Source organism: Colletotrichum gloeosporioides (assembly GCF_011800055.1).
Source record: "Colletotrichum gloeosporioides strain Lc1 chromosome Unknown consensus_48, whole genome shotgun sequence".
NCBI classification, from domain to species: domain Eukaryota; kingdom Fungi; phylum Ascomycota; class Sordariomycetes; order Glomerellales; family Glomerellaceae; genus Colletotrichum; species Colletotrichum gloeosporioides.
Genome location: NW_025544693.1, coordinates 1 through 16,125, shown reverse-complemented (window position 1 = coordinate 16,125; position 16,125 = coordinate 1). Strand labels below are relative to the sequence as shown.

General features: G+C 52.4%; 6 protein-coding genes across 6 annotated transcripts; 3 read left to right on the top strand and 3 right to left on the bottom strand.

Moving 5' to 3' along the window:
* Positions 1–1,084: 1,084 nt before the first annotated feature.
* On the bottom strand, positions 1,085–3,697 carry GCG54_00004037 (Cell cycle checkpoint protein RAD17; the record flags this gene model as incomplete). Its single annotated transcript, XM_045404092.1, has 1 exon — positions 1,085–3,697. One exon carries the CDS (start codon positions 3,695–3,697, stop codon positions 1,085–1,087), a length of 2,613 nt encoding a protein of 870 aa, XP_045263927.1.
* Positions 3,698–4,385: 688 nt separating this feature from the next.
* On the bottom strand, positions 4,386–5,709 carry GCG54_00004036 (uncharacterized protein; the record flags this gene model as incomplete). The annotated part of the gene is made up of 2 exons (XM_045404091.1): positions 4,386–5,173; positions 5,226–5,709. 2 exons carry the CDS (start codon positions 5,707–5,709, stop codon positions 4,386–4,388), a joined length of 1,272 nt encoding a protein of 423 aa, XP_045263926.1.
* Positions 5,710–7,086: 1,377 nt separating this feature from the next.
* GCG54_00004035 (uncharacterized protein) lies at positions 7,087–8,902 on the top strand (the record flags this gene model as incomplete). Its single annotated transcript, XM_045404090.1, has 4 exons — positions 7,087–7,717; positions 7,778–8,136; positions 8,197–8,671; positions 8,727–8,902. 4 exons carry the CDS (start codon positions 7,087–7,089, stop codon positions 8,900–8,902), a joined length of 1,641 nt encoding a protein of 546 aa, XP_045263925.1.
* Positions 8,903–9,801: 899 nt separating this feature from the next.
* On the top strand, positions 9,802–11,285 carry GCG54_00004034 (putative dipeptidase; the record flags this gene model as incomplete). The annotated part of the gene is made up of 5 exons (XM_045404089.1): positions 9,802–10,006; positions 10,069–10,297; positions 10,357–10,420; positions 10,477–10,597; positions 10,648–11,285. The coding sequence occupies 5 exons, from the start codon at positions 9,802–9,804 to the stop codon at positions 11,283–11,285; spliced, it is 1,257 nt and encodes a 418-aa protein (XP_045263924.1).
* Positions 11,286–12,050: 765 nt separating this feature from the next.
* Positions 12,051–13,671, top strand: GCG54_00004033 (putative transporter; the record flags this gene model as incomplete). The annotated part of the gene is made up of 4 exons (XM_045404088.1): positions 12,051–12,917; positions 12,966–13,069; positions 13,120–13,609; positions 13,660–13,671. The coding sequence occupies 4 exons, from the start codon at positions 12,051–12,053 to the stop codon at positions 13,669–13,671; spliced, it is 1,473 nt and encodes a 490-aa protein (XP_045263923.1).
* Positions 13,672–13,893: 222 nt separating this feature from the next.
* GCG54_00004032 (Secondary metabolism regulator LAE1) lies at positions 13,894–15,397 on the bottom strand (the record flags this gene model as incomplete). Its single annotated transcript, XM_045404087.1, has 9 exons — positions 13,894–13,942; positions 13,998–14,417; positions 14,476–14,613; positions 14,667–14,704; positions 14,755–14,909; positions 14,957–15,018; positions 15,069–15,145; positions 15,210–15,239; positions 15,296–15,397. 9 exons carry the CDS (start codon positions 15,395–15,397, stop codon positions 13,894–13,896), a joined length of 1,071 nt encoding a protein of 356 aa, XP_045263922.1.
* Between the last annotated feature and the right edge of the window lie 728 nt (positions 15,398–16,125).

The following is a 16,125-nucleotide window of genomic DNA, read 5'->3' as shown; positions in this document are numbered from 1 at the left end:
GCAAATATTGAAAGCCACGGCAAATGCGAATATCTGGACATATCCGTTGGCGGTGGTGACCTCGTATGATGCACCGCTGGATGTCTCCTTCTTCAACAGATGTCTGGCGGTGGCTAGCAACAAGACATTCATCCTCGGACCCGAAATAACCTCGACGAATACCAACAGGACGACAGTACTGACAAACAATCATGCCCCGCAGTCAGTGGTTTGCAGGACCGTAAGCTTCGTCGCCGCCCATCGCGTCCACCGCATCCCTTGTAGATTCTGAACCTTGATTTCAACGTGGTCGACTTGCCGCTGGATCTTCGCGAGCAAATACGCATCACATTGCCTGACCTTCCACTTTGAAAACAAACAATACTCAATATATACCCCAAACATGCGCCATCTACCACCCGCGAACGGTGGGGCATTCGCGCTTCAAGACGTGTATTTAAGCAATTGGATGGAAGCGGGCAAACTTATCCCGCCAGCCCAATCGACCCATCGTCGTTTCTGCCATCAGGAAGAGGGACCCGGCCACGCTATTTCAAACCCCATTCTTCCGGCCGTCGAGAGCGTCTGCGTCTGTGTAGGTAGTTGATCATCGTCCTTCACCGTCGTCCTTCACCGCCACCACCCTCGTCCGTCGCCCTATTCCGGCAAGACAGCGGCGTGTCTTGTCTGACAGGACCAGGCAATCATACCGCCTTTCGTCCCTGCGAGAACCTAGGCACGTTGATTTCCTACCCGGACCGGTTGCAACAGAGGAAGCCTTACGTCAATCGGCCTTCACTCAAAAAGAGTGACTGTGCCCATTCAAAGCCCAAAACCTCAACCACCTGTGCAATTTATCACCCCCTCCACCCCTCGAATGACGCTGCCTCCACGATATAGCTTTGGCAGAATACCCAGCACCCATGAAGAACTGTGAAATCGCAGTGTATTCACCAGCAAATGGCCCTCTACAGTACCCCTAACCCACGCTCAAAGGCGGATGCCAACAACTCCATTTTCCCACCAACTCCACGCCGTGAAGTCCGATCCCAAGTTCCAATCCATCATTCTTTGTACAAATAACCCCCTCCAACGAACACACCCCTCAATCGTCCTCGATATCGTCATCGCTAATGACCAAATTCTGCACCTGCAGCCCCGCCACCGACCCATCGCCCTTCTGCCGGATCGAGGCCCCCTTCTTCCGGGGCGTCGACTCCTCTGACGGCTTGTCGGTCGCCCAGGCATCGCCTGTCATGATGTTATCCTCGGGCACGTCCTCAGCATCTTCGTCGTCTGCTACTTGGGCCCCGATGCCCTGGAACGAGACAACCTTCTCGATGTCTCGGAGTTTGAAGGAGTGGAGTGTTGACTTGCGGCCGCGGACGATGGCAGCCATGTATGGCAGACGCTCAAGCAACATCTCTCTGCGAGCTGAGCTGCCGAGTGAAAGCAGTGGCGTGGAATCGGTCTCTGTCTTGGTGTCGCTTGTCGGTGCAGGTTTAGACTGGCGCTTAGCCATCCAACTACCCACGTCCGTCTGCTTCGGTCGTCGGAAAGCGCTCGCGCTGTCCATCAGGCCCTTCCTTGGCGCACTCTCCTCGCCTTTCATTAACTTCGTAGACCAAACGTCAACCAGACTCTCAAACTCCTCCTTCTGTCGCCACAGCTTGATGCTAGTTGGGTAGAACATCTTGTACTGGTCCCCGCCCTTCGACCCAGTTGCCTTGCGCTTGACGGGCGAGGGTAGTGAGAAGAGCATGCCACGCACGGCGACCTGGAAGGCGATCTCATCTTGTCGGAGAACGTGGCTGCCCGAGTCTCTGCCAAAGCCGGCGTAGGCACCCCGTCCACCGAAGAAGATATCTGAGGACGGGCAGAGCAGATCGCTCTCCGACAAGTACTCTATACAACCGTTGACGTAGTCTAGTGGTGTTGATGCATCCATTGGTGGTACCGTCTCGCAAGAAAACATGTAATTCTCATGAAGTGCGGAGATGAACGTTTGCGTATCGGTGCCCGTCTCGTCTATTAACGTGTCGACCATTACTTCTGACTGCTTCGGCCGAGAGTGGTGCGCGAGGTAACTTGGTAATGCCTCGACTGAGTCTGGCCTCGTGGGTGCTTCTTCTCTTTTGTTGTAAACCACCTTACCGACGGCGTGAAAAATACCCAGACTGGCTTCTCGTTGAGATATCAGCTCCAACGTATCCTGCTCCCCCTTTGTCATGGAAATGCCGGCCTTGGCGCCCTTCGACTGCTTGGATAAAGCAACCTTGGCTCCCCAGTCGGCGTCCTGGTCGCCCTTCAAGCACATGAACTCCAGTGACGAGATCGCACTTCGAATGTCGCCGATCTCGCCCAGTCGCTTCAACACTTGAGGCCCTGGGGTGCGTTTCCGACCAGACTTGCGCGCCTCCTTCATGACCACCAACTCCAGTGCTTTCGCGAGGAGCGTGGGCGCGATGGCGTTGAACTCGATGACCCTTGCACCAGGGTGTCGCAGGATATCAGGCCCAAGCAGGCGATGTGCAGTAAAGCTGTCCGCCGCAGCCGAGGTCGTGGTCAGTAGCGTTTCCGAGATGACCAAGACGATGGGGGTGATTGGCTCATGTGAAGGCCGGCGCCCGAAGGCAGAGAGTGCAGGCGTGTTTGTGGCCAGATAGTCCAAGATGGTATTTCTGAATGAAGTCAAGGTTGACGATGACCTCGAAAATGTGTTTGGGAATTCCTCCACAAGGATGATCTTCTGTGTTGAAGGATCCGAATTCTCAGTCTTTGCCCGCGGCGCCTCCGCCGTCAGATCCAGATCGAGCTGACCGAACTTCCCGCCTCTGCCCAGGAACTCTTGGAACTGCCCGGATGCAGACGAGTATCCAAGGTTTGCGCCATTCGCACTGGTTGGATTCCTCCACTCCAGCAGCTCAGCGCCCATATCCTTGGCCAGTAGTCTCATCGTGGTAGTCTTGCCGGAGCCCGCCGCGCCTTTGAGAAGCAGCAATCGCTGGCGCAAGCGTCCGCTAACAACGTCCTCCAACCATTTCCGCACATCCGCGACCTTTCTCTTGTGTACTGCGAGCTCGTCCAGGTTGATGGGCCCAAAGCGCTCTGACCATGGCCGCAGGTCGTCGTCGAGCGCTGCTGGTGTCGTCGGGCGCGTGGGCTTGAGGAACTTTTGGCTTGCGGCGAAGGACGCTGCCGACGAAGCGGGGGTATTATCGCGGAACCGCTTGCGCGCGTTCTGGCCCACTATGCTCGAGGTGCTGGCTTTCTGGTCCACAAAGTCGTCGTTGGAGATGGGATCGCTCACGATGTCATCGAGAGGTACGGTCCTCGAGGAACTAGGCTTGGCAGTCGTCCGCTGCGCCTGTTTCGAGAACAATGTCATGAGGTCGCCGTTCTTCCCCTTCTCTTCGACCTTGACGCGCTTCTGCCCTTTGCCCTTAGCCTTCTCTGGGCTCGTACTCGGGCTCTTGGTGCCCTTGTTCGATCCATTTCGTGCTTGGAGGACGGACGGTGCTGGTATGGGTTTGCCTGTGTCGGCGGTTCGAGATCGTGTCTTGGTCGGGCTCGGCGATGCGGTCGCGTTTCTACTCCCAGCTTTGGAGTTGGGGGAGGAAAACAGGTAGTTCGTCAAGGTGTTCGTCTTCGGACGCTCGTCTTCTTCATCGTCTGATTCTACGACATTGCGCCGCCTTCTTTTGGCCGGCGGAGCCATTGGGAAGGTTGTCGTTTGGCAAGATTAACATGAGGGGTGCATGATCTCGGCGGGTGCAGAAATCAACGCGTCTTTGCTGGTGACGTTGACGAACGGGAAATGTTGAAAACAAGCAAAAGCAAGCAGGTGCACCTTGGGCGGCTAGTGAAGGCAGCTTCCTCGTCATTTGCAGCCTCGCGAATCTGGACCCCCACTTTGGCTGGCACTTTACAGTGGGTGGGCACTAATCGGCTGCTAAATCGTCGGTGCCTGAGCGAGCTTCGTCCCGCCCGGCTGCAGCTCAATTAGTGAACCCATGTACATCGAAGTACCTGTGTCACAGACTGGAGAAAGATACTTGGAACCAGTCGACACGGAAATGAAGTTAAGTGAAGATATCAAAAAAATTCGAATGATGATTCAAATCATCTGTTTGGTCATGATTCTTCTGATCACACAAGCGCATGTGACTGAGTGCTGTTTGTAGCCTCCTACATGCCGCCACACTGTGAAAAGTGACATACAAACGACTCCGCCAAAACGAGAGCTCATTAATTATTACAAGTGCAATTTCATTCTGCTTATGTACGCCCTGTTGTACAGTATTAATGACAGACTGCCGCGTAGTCGTTCAGTTACAAGTTCGGTCGAGCGAGGGTCACCGCGTTATCGGCATATGCTGTTAATTTCAGACAAAACTACTGTTGACTTAGAACGTCCATCCGTGGAAGTTATCGACGAACGTAAGCGCAGAGGCGAGGTACCGCTCGTGGACATCGCCCCACGTCCTCGCGGCTTCCTTCATGGCACGAATGGCTGTGACCATTAGATACGAGTCCCTTGCTTCAGCATCTGAAGAGGTACCTTTGACAAAGTGAGCGTCCTTGGCCCACTGCGAGTTCAGGGCCGCCTCCTCGACGTGGCCCCAGTGTCGCTGCTTCAGGTCCGTATCGACGTTGTCAGGATCGATCTTCGGTCGTAGGAGAACGATGTACACCGCGAGGGTGAACAGCCACCACTGCCGGACCAAGCTCACGTGGAACTTAGTTGGGATGAATGGGATGAGGATTCGCACGGCATGGCTCGTCGTCAGTAGGTGGACTGTGAAGAAGTTATAGGCGTGGGTGCCTCGTGGAACGGTGGCCACGAGCAGCGCCACGGCCAGCTCCTGAGACTCTTCAAATTGCTTCACGGGGTCTGTGATGTTCCACGCATTCCAGTACTCCAGCACGAGATCCTCGTGCTTCTCGAACAACGGCTCAATGTTCTCCGCATTTGGCTCCTTGAAGAGCCCATCGAATCGCTTGTCCTTCGCCAGCTTATCCATGATTTCGAACGTCGACTTCGAGCTAAATGAGGAGGGCTTCGAGTACTTCTTGTGGTCGAGGTACTTGTGGAAAAAGTTGTAATTCGTTGTGGCAAGACCGAGCGCCTCGATGGCAACCTCCTTGCTATCGATTTCGTATGCGTATCCGAGGTGGATCAGAGGGTGGCCAACTTCATGTAGTGTTAGCAACAACACCAACGGTTTCTCTCCTGCCATACGTACGACCGCCAATAAGCGCATTTACCAAAGGCTCCTTGCCTTCGAACATGAACTTGTTCACGACTTTCTTCCAATCGTACCCGCAGCGCAGCGCCAGCTCGTCCTCAAAGAAGTCAACGTATGCCCTCTGATACCTCTTGTCACCCAAGAAGTCCCGCCAGTCGTCCTCGGTGACCTCGTCAGGCGACTCCGTCCATGGCTCTAGGTCTTTCGTCTCGATCTCGTAGAGGTCTTGGAGCTGCTTGTCGTTTGCGCCGAGCAGGTACGCCGAGCCGAGGATGTGCGGCGCATGGTTGTGAAACTCGAGGTTATGGTAGAGAATGGCATGGTTGGCGTGGTTCGCCCTCAAGAGGTGTTTGAGGCATCGCGCGCGCTTCTCGGGGTCGGTCTCGACGTTGTGGACTTCGACGGGAGGGATGTCGATGGCTTGCGAGTCGTCTCCGACGAGCCTGTTGACGATCGGGACGTATGATAGGATTCCTGCCATGTTGAATGCCTTGTGGGTATGTCTTAGAGTAGTTTCAAGCGGTTTACATTATTGAAGAATTCGAGAAGAAGAACTGAGGTCGAGGGGCGCAAAAGAGCAGCCGTCGACATGGCGCGATCCGAGGGAAGCGTTGGGACCTAAAAGTGACGTGTTGATGGGTTTGAGGGAGTGGGGTATGTGAATGCAGGGTGTGCACGGTCGATTTTGCAGGGACGCTCCCGCCTCTAAGGCGCTGAAGCGTTGGCAAGCCCAACCCCGCCATTCAGCAGATGGCGCTGCCCCGCTATCGAACATCTGGGTCCGGGGACTTGAAGCCAACAGAAAAGATTTGACAATGCATTTGTCGTCTTTGTCTACGCGAGACAACCTTGTTTTCTCCTTCTTTCTCTGTACTGTACGAGTACTCAAGCATCTCGAGTATGTGGGGTCAACTTCTACGGCAAACGGCGGAGACCCAAAGACGGCTGACGACAGGATGCAAGTTCGGGGTAAGGGATCTCAACAAATATTGGGCTCATTCAGCCAACTCCCGCCATGGACATGGATGCAGTGCTGCAGCGGTCCGTCGGCCAAACTCTGTGTTGCACAATGAGGCTCGAGTCTTTGAGTTTGGGCAATCAAAGAATGGCCATCAAACAATGGCCATCAAACTTCATTTCTCACACCTGTTCTTGTCCATGCCAGTGACCAAGAGATCGCCTGGCCTGTCGCACACGCAACACATGTCTTGCGCTGAGGCTAAGAAGAAATGTCCAAGAATGGGAAATTACTGTTTGCTTATGGTTTTCGAGAAAAGTTCATCTTGAGACCTGGGTGCGAGCTTGCTTAAATAGCTCGAGTTGCCCGCGCTCGGCCATTTCACAGCACCACTGCCGGGACAGGTGAGACCGAGACAACCCCGGCGGGTTGCAGAGGGATCTATTGCCTTCGGGCACAGAACGGACAGTCGAGACACCCAGGTCAGCTTCAGCTGGGCATTGTATTGCTTAGTAACCCAGGCACATGGGAACTTGGGAAACTCGACATGATCCTCTTGCAGAAACCGGTGAGTCCCAGGTATCTGATTGGCATGGATTGTGGGTGTGGAGATGTCCATTGACCAATGAAACCCCCTTGACTGACCGAAATCCGCAAGATGTAAGTCAGTCGCGATATCGAGGGGTGGAAGGGTGTAAGAGCCTCAAGAGGTGGGAGTGTATAATTTCGAGCCGGAGTGTTGGCGATGGGTGAACCCCTCTCGAACAACTCACACAAACCGCATCACGTACATACACCCCAGGCATCTCGCAGGAAACTCCCTTAAACCCTTGCTAAAGACTGGGTCTTCTGTTTACCTATTTCATCTATCATCCACTCAGACAACCATATATCACCGAGATGTCTTTCCGAGACGTCGAACCGAAAGTGATTTACGACTTCTTGGGGGAAAGGCGGTCATCTCCGGGCCCAGGCCTCTTCAATACATACTTCGCAGACGCGCTCTGGTCCCAGCGCTTCGAAGACTCCCACAGCTCGTCCGGGACTTCTCTGAGCGACCCTCACTCTTCGGAAGACATGCTCCCCCCACCCTCGCCGCCGTCTGAAGGTTCCCATGGCACCCTTGACGATGCCTCCTCGGCGGCTACACCGGAGCCTCCGCTGTCCAGCTCCCCACCCTTTGAGGAAGTCCGGATCGATCAGTCGGCACGGGCCGCAGATCTCGTTGACCTTCGTCAGGGTGATGACAAGTTCACAACCCCCACCTACATCACCCAGCAGTTCTTGCCCAGACCAACGAAGCTCATCATCGCCGACAAGCCCAAGTCCAGGTCCAGGGTTGTACAGGATGTTGACAAGACCAACCAAGTTAGAGGCACCGGCGCATGCAACAGGTGCCGTCTTGGAAAGGTCCCCTGCAGTGTCTCTGGTACCTGCCCTGCTTGTGTCAAGGCCTGCCCTCTGGCTCCTGAAGTTTGCTGCATGCGCAAAGACATGACATCAACTGCCAGAGATCATTCTTCCAAACGATGTAAGACAATACCCGACAAATTCGGTTCCAAGTTATCTCTGGTATACTGACTTCGTATAGTCTCGGGCTTGGTTCGAAAGGAAGACAACATTGTCAAAGACACACTTTGCAGGGCGTGCCCAGAGTTTGGAAATGACCTCTTCGAAGGGCAGATCTTTCTCGACCGCAACTGCTCAGGCTTTGGGCTTCAGGCTCACCTTAGAAATTACAAGTGCATGGGCCCTGGCAATCAGATTGCTCACAGCGGTTGTACTTTTTCTAAGACTGATCTTCAACCGGCTCTGTCTCAGCAACATTTAGTCGCGCTAGCTGGACAGTCGCTCTCCCAAGAAGATCTCCAGACTTTCGAGGGTGCCATTGAGTCTTTCATTGGATTCTATACCGCGCCTCATCACTACGGTGCTCGTCAGCGTCCCCAGGTAAGACATCACTCAACCCTGCAACGCGCCAAGTCATCTTGTAGTGAACACTGCTTTTAGTTTGCCCTCCTTGAGAAGCTACGTACCTTCAAGGCAGCGTATAGAATCTGCCGTTCTGAGAAACTATGGTTCCTGCAAAAAGACAAGGGTGTCGTAGAGCTTCCTTTGCCAGCGCAGGCGGAGCTCCGCGGTGTTGCCCGCTCGGCGCTCGACTCGTCAGAGAGAGACATCCACAGCGAGCTCGACAAGTACCTCAAGACCCCAAAGATCCCAGACCAAGACAAGCCAGTCGTATGGGCCGCCCTGTGGCAGCTGATGTTTGTCTACCGCGACCTCCTGCGAGGGGTGCGGCCCTTGCACAACAGCGCCGAGGCCCTCTTCAACGCGGTCGCCGTGTTCTACGCGACCATGTTCCGCACCACTGCGGCGCTGAAGTGCTTGGACAGCGTTCAGGCTTGCTGGCTGCCGAATGATGCGCAGAGCCGTGAGCTGGCTGGGGCGTTTTCCTATGCTTTGAGCCTGCGCGATACCTTCTGTGAGTCCCTTGCCTACTCAACACCCAGGGAATCCAAGACTAACATGTCCATCAGATCAAAGCATCGTTGCAGGAGTTCACGCCGTTGACCAAAGTCTCAAGATTCTGGTCGTGGATCCTGAGATGAAGGTACTGAAGCGAAGGCCGGCCACGGCCAGGAAATCTACCGGTGTCAAGCGGGGTGCCGCTCATGTACATGATGATGAGGATGAGACTATGGGTGGTTGCTGAACCCTCACTATTTCTTCTTCATAATGACATGCGCATATTTTGCTTCAGCGGCGTCATGTTTATCATCTTTTCTGGTGTTGGTTTTCTTTTGCAGCTTTGTGCATTTCAGTCGGATACCCGGGTGCGCTCGAAGCATGAACCGCCCACGACTAGGCAGATTGTCGATTAACACGCAGAGAGCGCCAGCAAGCGAGACTCTCTGGACTCCGAAGGAGCATACTTTGTTATTTCATTTACATACTGTTTTTAGGTTTTTACACAATAACTACGCTTGATTTTGTGCCAAGTCATTTCCAGTGCCAGTCATCAGCCAAGTGACATGAAGCCATCACCATCTGCGCCTCAACGCTGCGTTGTCGTCAGTCACAAGTTAACACAGACTAAGCACAGCTCCATGCGCCGAGGAAAAGAGAGTCTCAGTCGATGAACTTCCCTCGGAGCCGAGACTCACTTATCAGCCCGTAACCTCCACTAAATCCGAAGCTTACCCGCTAATGGGGCCACCCGTGAACGCATGCAACCAGATCGCTGGGACTCGGAGGTTCTCTCCTGTAAATCACCCAGGATCATGCGCAGTCTTATCAAGAGCTGAACATGCGGGGGTACCAGGGTCAACCCAGGAACATGTCATCCGAAGTTGAGATGGATCATGGCCAAATCAGGATCCAGGGCGATATCTATGGGGTCGCTCCTTTTTGCGCGGGAAACGAGCTTGAACCCCACCATGTCTTTGACCGAGGGGAACCTGGCAACCACGGAGGACCCCCAACCAACATGTTGGTATCATCAACGATGACAATCATGCGAGGTCATCATCTAAAAGACCTTCCAATGCCCTTTTAATTGATCAGAGCATACACCATCCACAAGCCAAGTAAAATAACAGCGAGCATCTCATAATGGCTTCAGCACACCCCTATCAACAGCTTGACATCGATGAGCGGGTGAAGCGAGTGCTTCTGAAAACACCCCTCATCGACGGCCACAATGATCTCCCCCAGCAGCCACGGTGCTGTTTCAAGGGCAAGATCCACAACAACCCCAAATTCGACTTTGCGAATGGCTTCCAAAGGGGAATGACGGACATCCCTCGTTTGAGAGAAGGTGAGTTGCTCAACGCACTTGTAGTCGTGAAAATCTTGGGCTTTCACTAACACGCATGGCAGGTGCTGTCGGCAGCCAGTTCTGGTCCGTTTGCGTCCCGTGCCTGCGGTCCGCGGAGAACTTCTCGACGGCAGAGTACTCGACCATGGCGCGCGATGCTATTGAGCAGATTGATCTCACGCTGCGCCTGGTGGAGTCGTACCCAGAGACATTTGAACTGGTGAACGGGCCGAATGAGGTGAAGAAGATTTATGACTCTGGGCGGATTGCGTGTTCGATTGGTATTGAGGGGTATGTATATCACTGAGCCCGTATAAGTCTTTATTTGGGATGCTCACCGGGTTGGATAGCTTGCACATGGCTGGTAACAGTATCGGCATCATTCGCGCTTTCTATCGCCTCGGAGTTCGATATGTGAGTAATGAGAGACGATAGCATGGCATCTGACGTGGCTGATGTGGAGTCTCTAGTGCACACTCACCCACGTTTGCAACAACGCCTTCGCAGATTCGAGTACTTCAAAAGTCGGGCCAGTGCATGGTGGACTGTCCAAATTAGGACGCTTGGCCCTTGTTGAGATGAACAGGCTAGGTACATGGTCATCAACGCTGGACTCAAGCATCGTGTCTAACGTCACACAGGCATGATCGTAGACATCTCCCACGTCTCAGAAGACTGCGCCAAGCAAGTCCTCGAGCTCTCCCGCGCTCCGATCATGTTCTCCCACTCTAACGTGAAGGGCGTGTTCGACTGCGCGCGTAACGTCCCCGACCACATCCTCGACATGGTCCCCGCAAACGGCGGCATCGTCATGGTAACCTTCGTTCCGGAACATGTCGCTACCCGTCGGAGGGACGCCAAGATGGAGATGGTTCTTGATCACTTGTTCTACATTGCCGAGCGCATCGGATGGGACCACGTCGGCCTCGGGTCCGACTTTGATGGCATTGCCTCAGTGATTCCCGGACTCGAAGATGTCAAATGTTACCCAGCGCTTTTGAAGGCCATTTTGGACCGAGGTGCTACGGAGGAGCAGTTGGCCAAGGTTGCTGGAGAGAACATCCTTCGGGTATGGCGCGGGGTTGAGAAGGTGAGAGACGAGATGAAGGCGGAGGGTGTCTTGCCTGTTGAGGATGTCTGGGAGGGACGAGAGTGGTGGAAGTATGACGGCTATTATCAGATGAAGGTTGATTACGATGAGGATTCGGGAGGGGATTGGTACGGCGTCCCTCCTCCAGACGAGGGTTTGTATCTTGATGATGATGGCGATAAACAGTAACATGGACTAAACCACCATGGTCAAACATGAGAAATTGCAAGAAATATTCACGAAAGCTGTCAATTTCTAATATTTAACATGTAAAACCAATCGCCTTATAACATTCGCCATGATTCTCGCAAGTTATACTTCGTGTCATGATGCTATTCGCAACATCGCCGATTGTGTTGCAAGCAATGACCATACCAGAAACTGGCCTCAACGTCACCCAACCAAGTTCGATCCTAGAAACTTGTACTTTGACGCAATAAGTGTTCATCTTAGCGACTTTCGAAAATGTTTCAAATGAATTATATCTGGTTGTGCAAATGGAATGGGGGTGGTGCGATGATAGCCGCGGAATACCCAACCATAGCTTCAGTTTACCGTTTGTGTGTCAAGTCAAGCACACCATGGTCGTCTCAATTGGCCTCGAAGCCGTCTCTCTATTGCTCCAACAAACAACCTCAAAACGCAACTCAGCACCTGTTGCGACGTTGAGCGCGGGGTAGTCGTTCACCTCCGCGGTTGAGCTCAACCGGTGATAAGAGTTTCCCGCGGAATAAACACCGACGAACCTAGTCATTCCCACCACTCTTATCAACTCCATCTCGCATGTTCCCTGGCCGTTCTATCGTACGAATAATGCGGGGCAGCTCCGGTCTGGCACTTACACTGCCGACGTCCGTATAAAGTCATGCATTCCTTGAACGACGTCCAAGGCGGCCGACTCGCGCCGCAACCGCCTTCGCTTACATCTCACCCAGGATCTCGAGGAGACAGAAGATGGCGACAAAGAAAGAGCTGATGGCCTCTGAGCCGTCCAAGGCCCTCGACCTCCTCGACACCGCGGAGGGTGAGATCGTCGACCCCCAGGAGTACTCGTCTCTCCTCCGCAAGATCGACTTTCGGCTGATGCCTCTACTCTGCATCACGTACGCCCTGCAATCCATCGACCGCACCACGCTCAGCTATGCCGCCGTCTTCGGCGTCCGTGAGGATATCGGTCTCACGGGCTCAGAGTTCTCGTGGGCTGGCGCCGTGCTGTATCTCGGCTACCTTTTCTGGGAATTTCCGACGAACGTGCTCCTGCAGAAGCTCCCTGTCGGCACCTTCTTCGCCGCGACCGTCGTCCTCTGGGGTGCGGTCCTCATGTGCCACGGCGCCGTACATAGCTTCCCTGGTCTCGCGGCAACGAGATTCTTCCTCGGCATGTTCGAGGCCTCAGCCAACCCAACCACTATGATCCTGTTCTCGATGTACTATGAGCGCAAGGAACAGCCCCTGCGCATGGGAATCTGGATTGGATCTGCCGGGTTGGGGTACATCGCCGCCGGCATCGTCTCATTCGGCCTCGGACACATCTCGGGATCGATTGCGAGTTGGCGGATTTTGTTTCTGTTCTGGGGCTCCATCACTGTTGCTTGGGGCGCGCTGATGTTGATCTTCCTACCGGGCTCGCCTCTTACGACCAAATTCCTGAGCGAGAAGGAGAAAGCGATGGTTGTCAACCGCGTGAAGACGAACGGTACTGGCGTCGAGAACAAGGAGTTCAAGTGGCCGCAGTTCTGGGAGGCGATGAGGGATCTGAAGACGTGGTTGTTGTTCCTCTTTGCGGTTGCTAGTAACTCGCCCAACGGCGGTTTGACGACTGTAAGTTGAAAAGGGTTTCAAGTGCAAGCATACGCTGACTTGAAATAGTTCCAAGGTCTAGTCATCAAGGGAATGGGCTTCTCGACTCTACAAACGACCCTCATTCAGATGCCCTCTGGCGGAGTTCAGCTGATTCTCTGCCCTTTGGCATGGTATGTTACCCCTGAACCATTATGTCTTGCACCTTTCTCACCTCTTCCAGCTTCTTCGCCTCCTACTACCCCAACGCGCGTCTCACCATCATGCTTGCCTGCCTCATCCCCTTCCTTGCAGGCATCCTCGGACTCTGGCTCATCGACCAGTCGAACCCTTACGGCCGCCTCGCCTGCCTCTGGATCTCCTTTGCCTACACCGCCACCTGGACGCTCTCCATGTCCGTTGCCACGGCCAACACCGCCGGACATACCAAGAAGATCACCACAAATGCGATGCTGCTCATCGGATACTGCGTCGGAAACTTCATCGGCCCCTTCTTCTTCAAGACGGAGCAGGCGCCTAGATACACCCTTGGCGTCGCGATGATGATCTTCTGCGTTGGTCTGCAGATTGCTTGTTTGGCTGGCATCTGGGTCCTTCTGTGGACTCGCAACCATTCAAGGAAGACTGAGCATGCGGAGTCGCCTGAGAACCAGCAACAAGCCTACGAACGCGGTCTTTTGGATCAGACCGATTTCGAGAACAAGTATTTCAAAGTAAGTGATCCGCAAGCAGTATCCTTGAGGAATGAACTAACCTTGTTCAGTATGTCTATTAAGTTAAGCGAAGGGGGATAGTGTAGACTGGGAATGGGCACAGGTGGCAATTCCTACACAGCCACATTGATGATAAAATATTCTATCCATATCAAAATATGATATCAATATCCGAACCACATATGATCATCGCATTCGCACTATTTACTTGTAATTATACCGGTCGTCCCTGTTCCCGTGTCCTGATTTGACCGTTGAAGTCTGCCTCGGGTAGTCTTCAGCCCTCAGGCAGCGTCCTTCTCTTCCACTGGCTTCCGTCCCCAGATAGAGTAGCTGCCACCAGTCAGCGATCTGAAGAAAGCAAGTCTGAATCAGAAAGTGCACTTACATCGGCCAGTATGCATGAATGTTTCGGTCATTGACGTCTTTCCGCACGTCAATCAGAAACACCTGCACCTCCGCCATGGTCCACTCGTGGATCCTGGTCAGGGGTGCGACAATAAAAGCCTCGAATCCTGTGTTGAGGTTCTCATTCTCCCACAGACCCAGCTCCTTGTACTTTGGATCTTTAGGCCAGCTGTTGCTCGGCCACTTGTACTGCTTCAGATGCACGTCTTCGAACCCGATTTCAATCATCATCTGTCGCAGCTCTGGAATACTCTGGAAGGGGCGGCCAATCTTTACCATGGCCTCGCCTAGTAAGTCGATGGCTCTCGAGACTGCATGCTCTTCTGTGAGGGTGCCGTCGTCACACGCGGGGTAGAGGTCGGTCTCGTTGAGCTCAAGATAGCCACCAGGTGCCAGGCCACTAAGCAAAGGACCGTTGTGAGCTTTGTGAGGTATGCCTAGGAAGGAAGTTTTCTTACTCGTAACACTTCTTGAGGTAGATGCGCCAGTTTTCAATGCTCGATGTCATCATGCGGCTATGGATGAAGTCGAACGGCCGCGAGAACGTCCAGGGCTCCTCAATGTCGTCGATCTCGAACTTCACATTTGGCGGTACGCTGGGAAAGTCAGCAAAGTTGCCCTATTCAAATCACTCCAGGGATGAAAATACAAGTCGGGTTGAACAACAGAGAGGTCAATACCCAAGACCTGAAATCTCTGTTAGAGAGGGTCAATGATACCCAAGGTTCTGTCCTCACCTCGGCCTCTGGGTGGTCGTCACCAAACTCGATGGCCCACAGCCCTGTTCCCGTGCCCACATCGAGCACACGCTTCACCTTAGAGTCTCTTGCGCATGGTGGGGAGGTACCCAGCTGGTTGTCGTAGGTCAAGAGGAAGAGGTGATGTTGCAAATCTTAGAATATTACGACGTGTGACTTCTTCCGGAGTCGGATGACTTACACAACCTTTCGGACTCCCGATCGTCGTTGGGATAGCTGTACTCTGAATCGATGAGCATCATTCTGGTGTTTGCTTGCTGTTCAGAGCCGGTTTCTTACTCCCATCCTTGTACCGATGATAGGTCCTGCCATTCTCGATTCGGTAATCCAAAATTGAGGCGGTCACGCTTGTTGTCGAGGATGCGACGCTCTAGCGTATAGTAAGTGTCTCAGAACATACGTTGCTGTTTACAACTGGGTGTGCAAAGACTCACGCCGAGTGCTGACGCGCCATCATCAACAGGCTACTCACGTAGTCAGTAAGGTAGGCTCTTGGAGTTCTTTGAGAGAACTAGCATACCTCGTCGGCGACGAGCATGCCGTCAGTCTCAAGAGCCGGTGCCTGTGGAGCGGAGTTTGCTGCAACTGGAGGGACCTCGCCCGTCTCGTTGGGTGCAGACATGGTTGAAATTGATTAGTTTGAACAATTCAGATACTCGACAATTTATCTGCAGTTACTAAAGAGCTAAGACTGAACGAATTTTAAGACGATTCTCCTGCATAATATAACAATTTATCTCCTTCTATTTTTCACACGAGCCTTATTTACCCCTCTTCTTAGCTGGCGACGTCTCTGTATGTGCGTGAAGTGGCTTAATTAATCTAGCTATGAGCGCTGGGCGCGCCTAGCTATAAAGTAGTGTAGCTGATCCTTTATATAAAGGTGGGATTTAGGCTAGGGTTTAGGCCTTAGGCCTAGGCTTAGCTAACTACTATCTTATACCTCCTTTTTAGTTAATACCTCTTATATTCTATAAAGTTATTCCTATCCTAAAGTAGTAATTAGATTAATTATATAATTATTAACTTTATTTCTAGTTATCTCCCTTATACCTTCCTTTTTATATTAACTTTATTATCCTATTTTATTTTCTAAAATACTTCTAACTTCTAATTTTTAGTTATATACTAATTATAATATAGAACCCTTACTAACTTTAAAATAACTTTAATATAAATTTAAGCTATATAGTTTAATAATTTAGTTACTTTTAAATTATATAGACTTAAATTAAAAGAACTAGTAACTTAACCTTAAAACCTTAAGTTTAAATTAGATTTATAGTAATTAAATCTAATTAACTCCTTAATATTAGTTAAATAATATAAGTTTTATATTTTATAATTAAA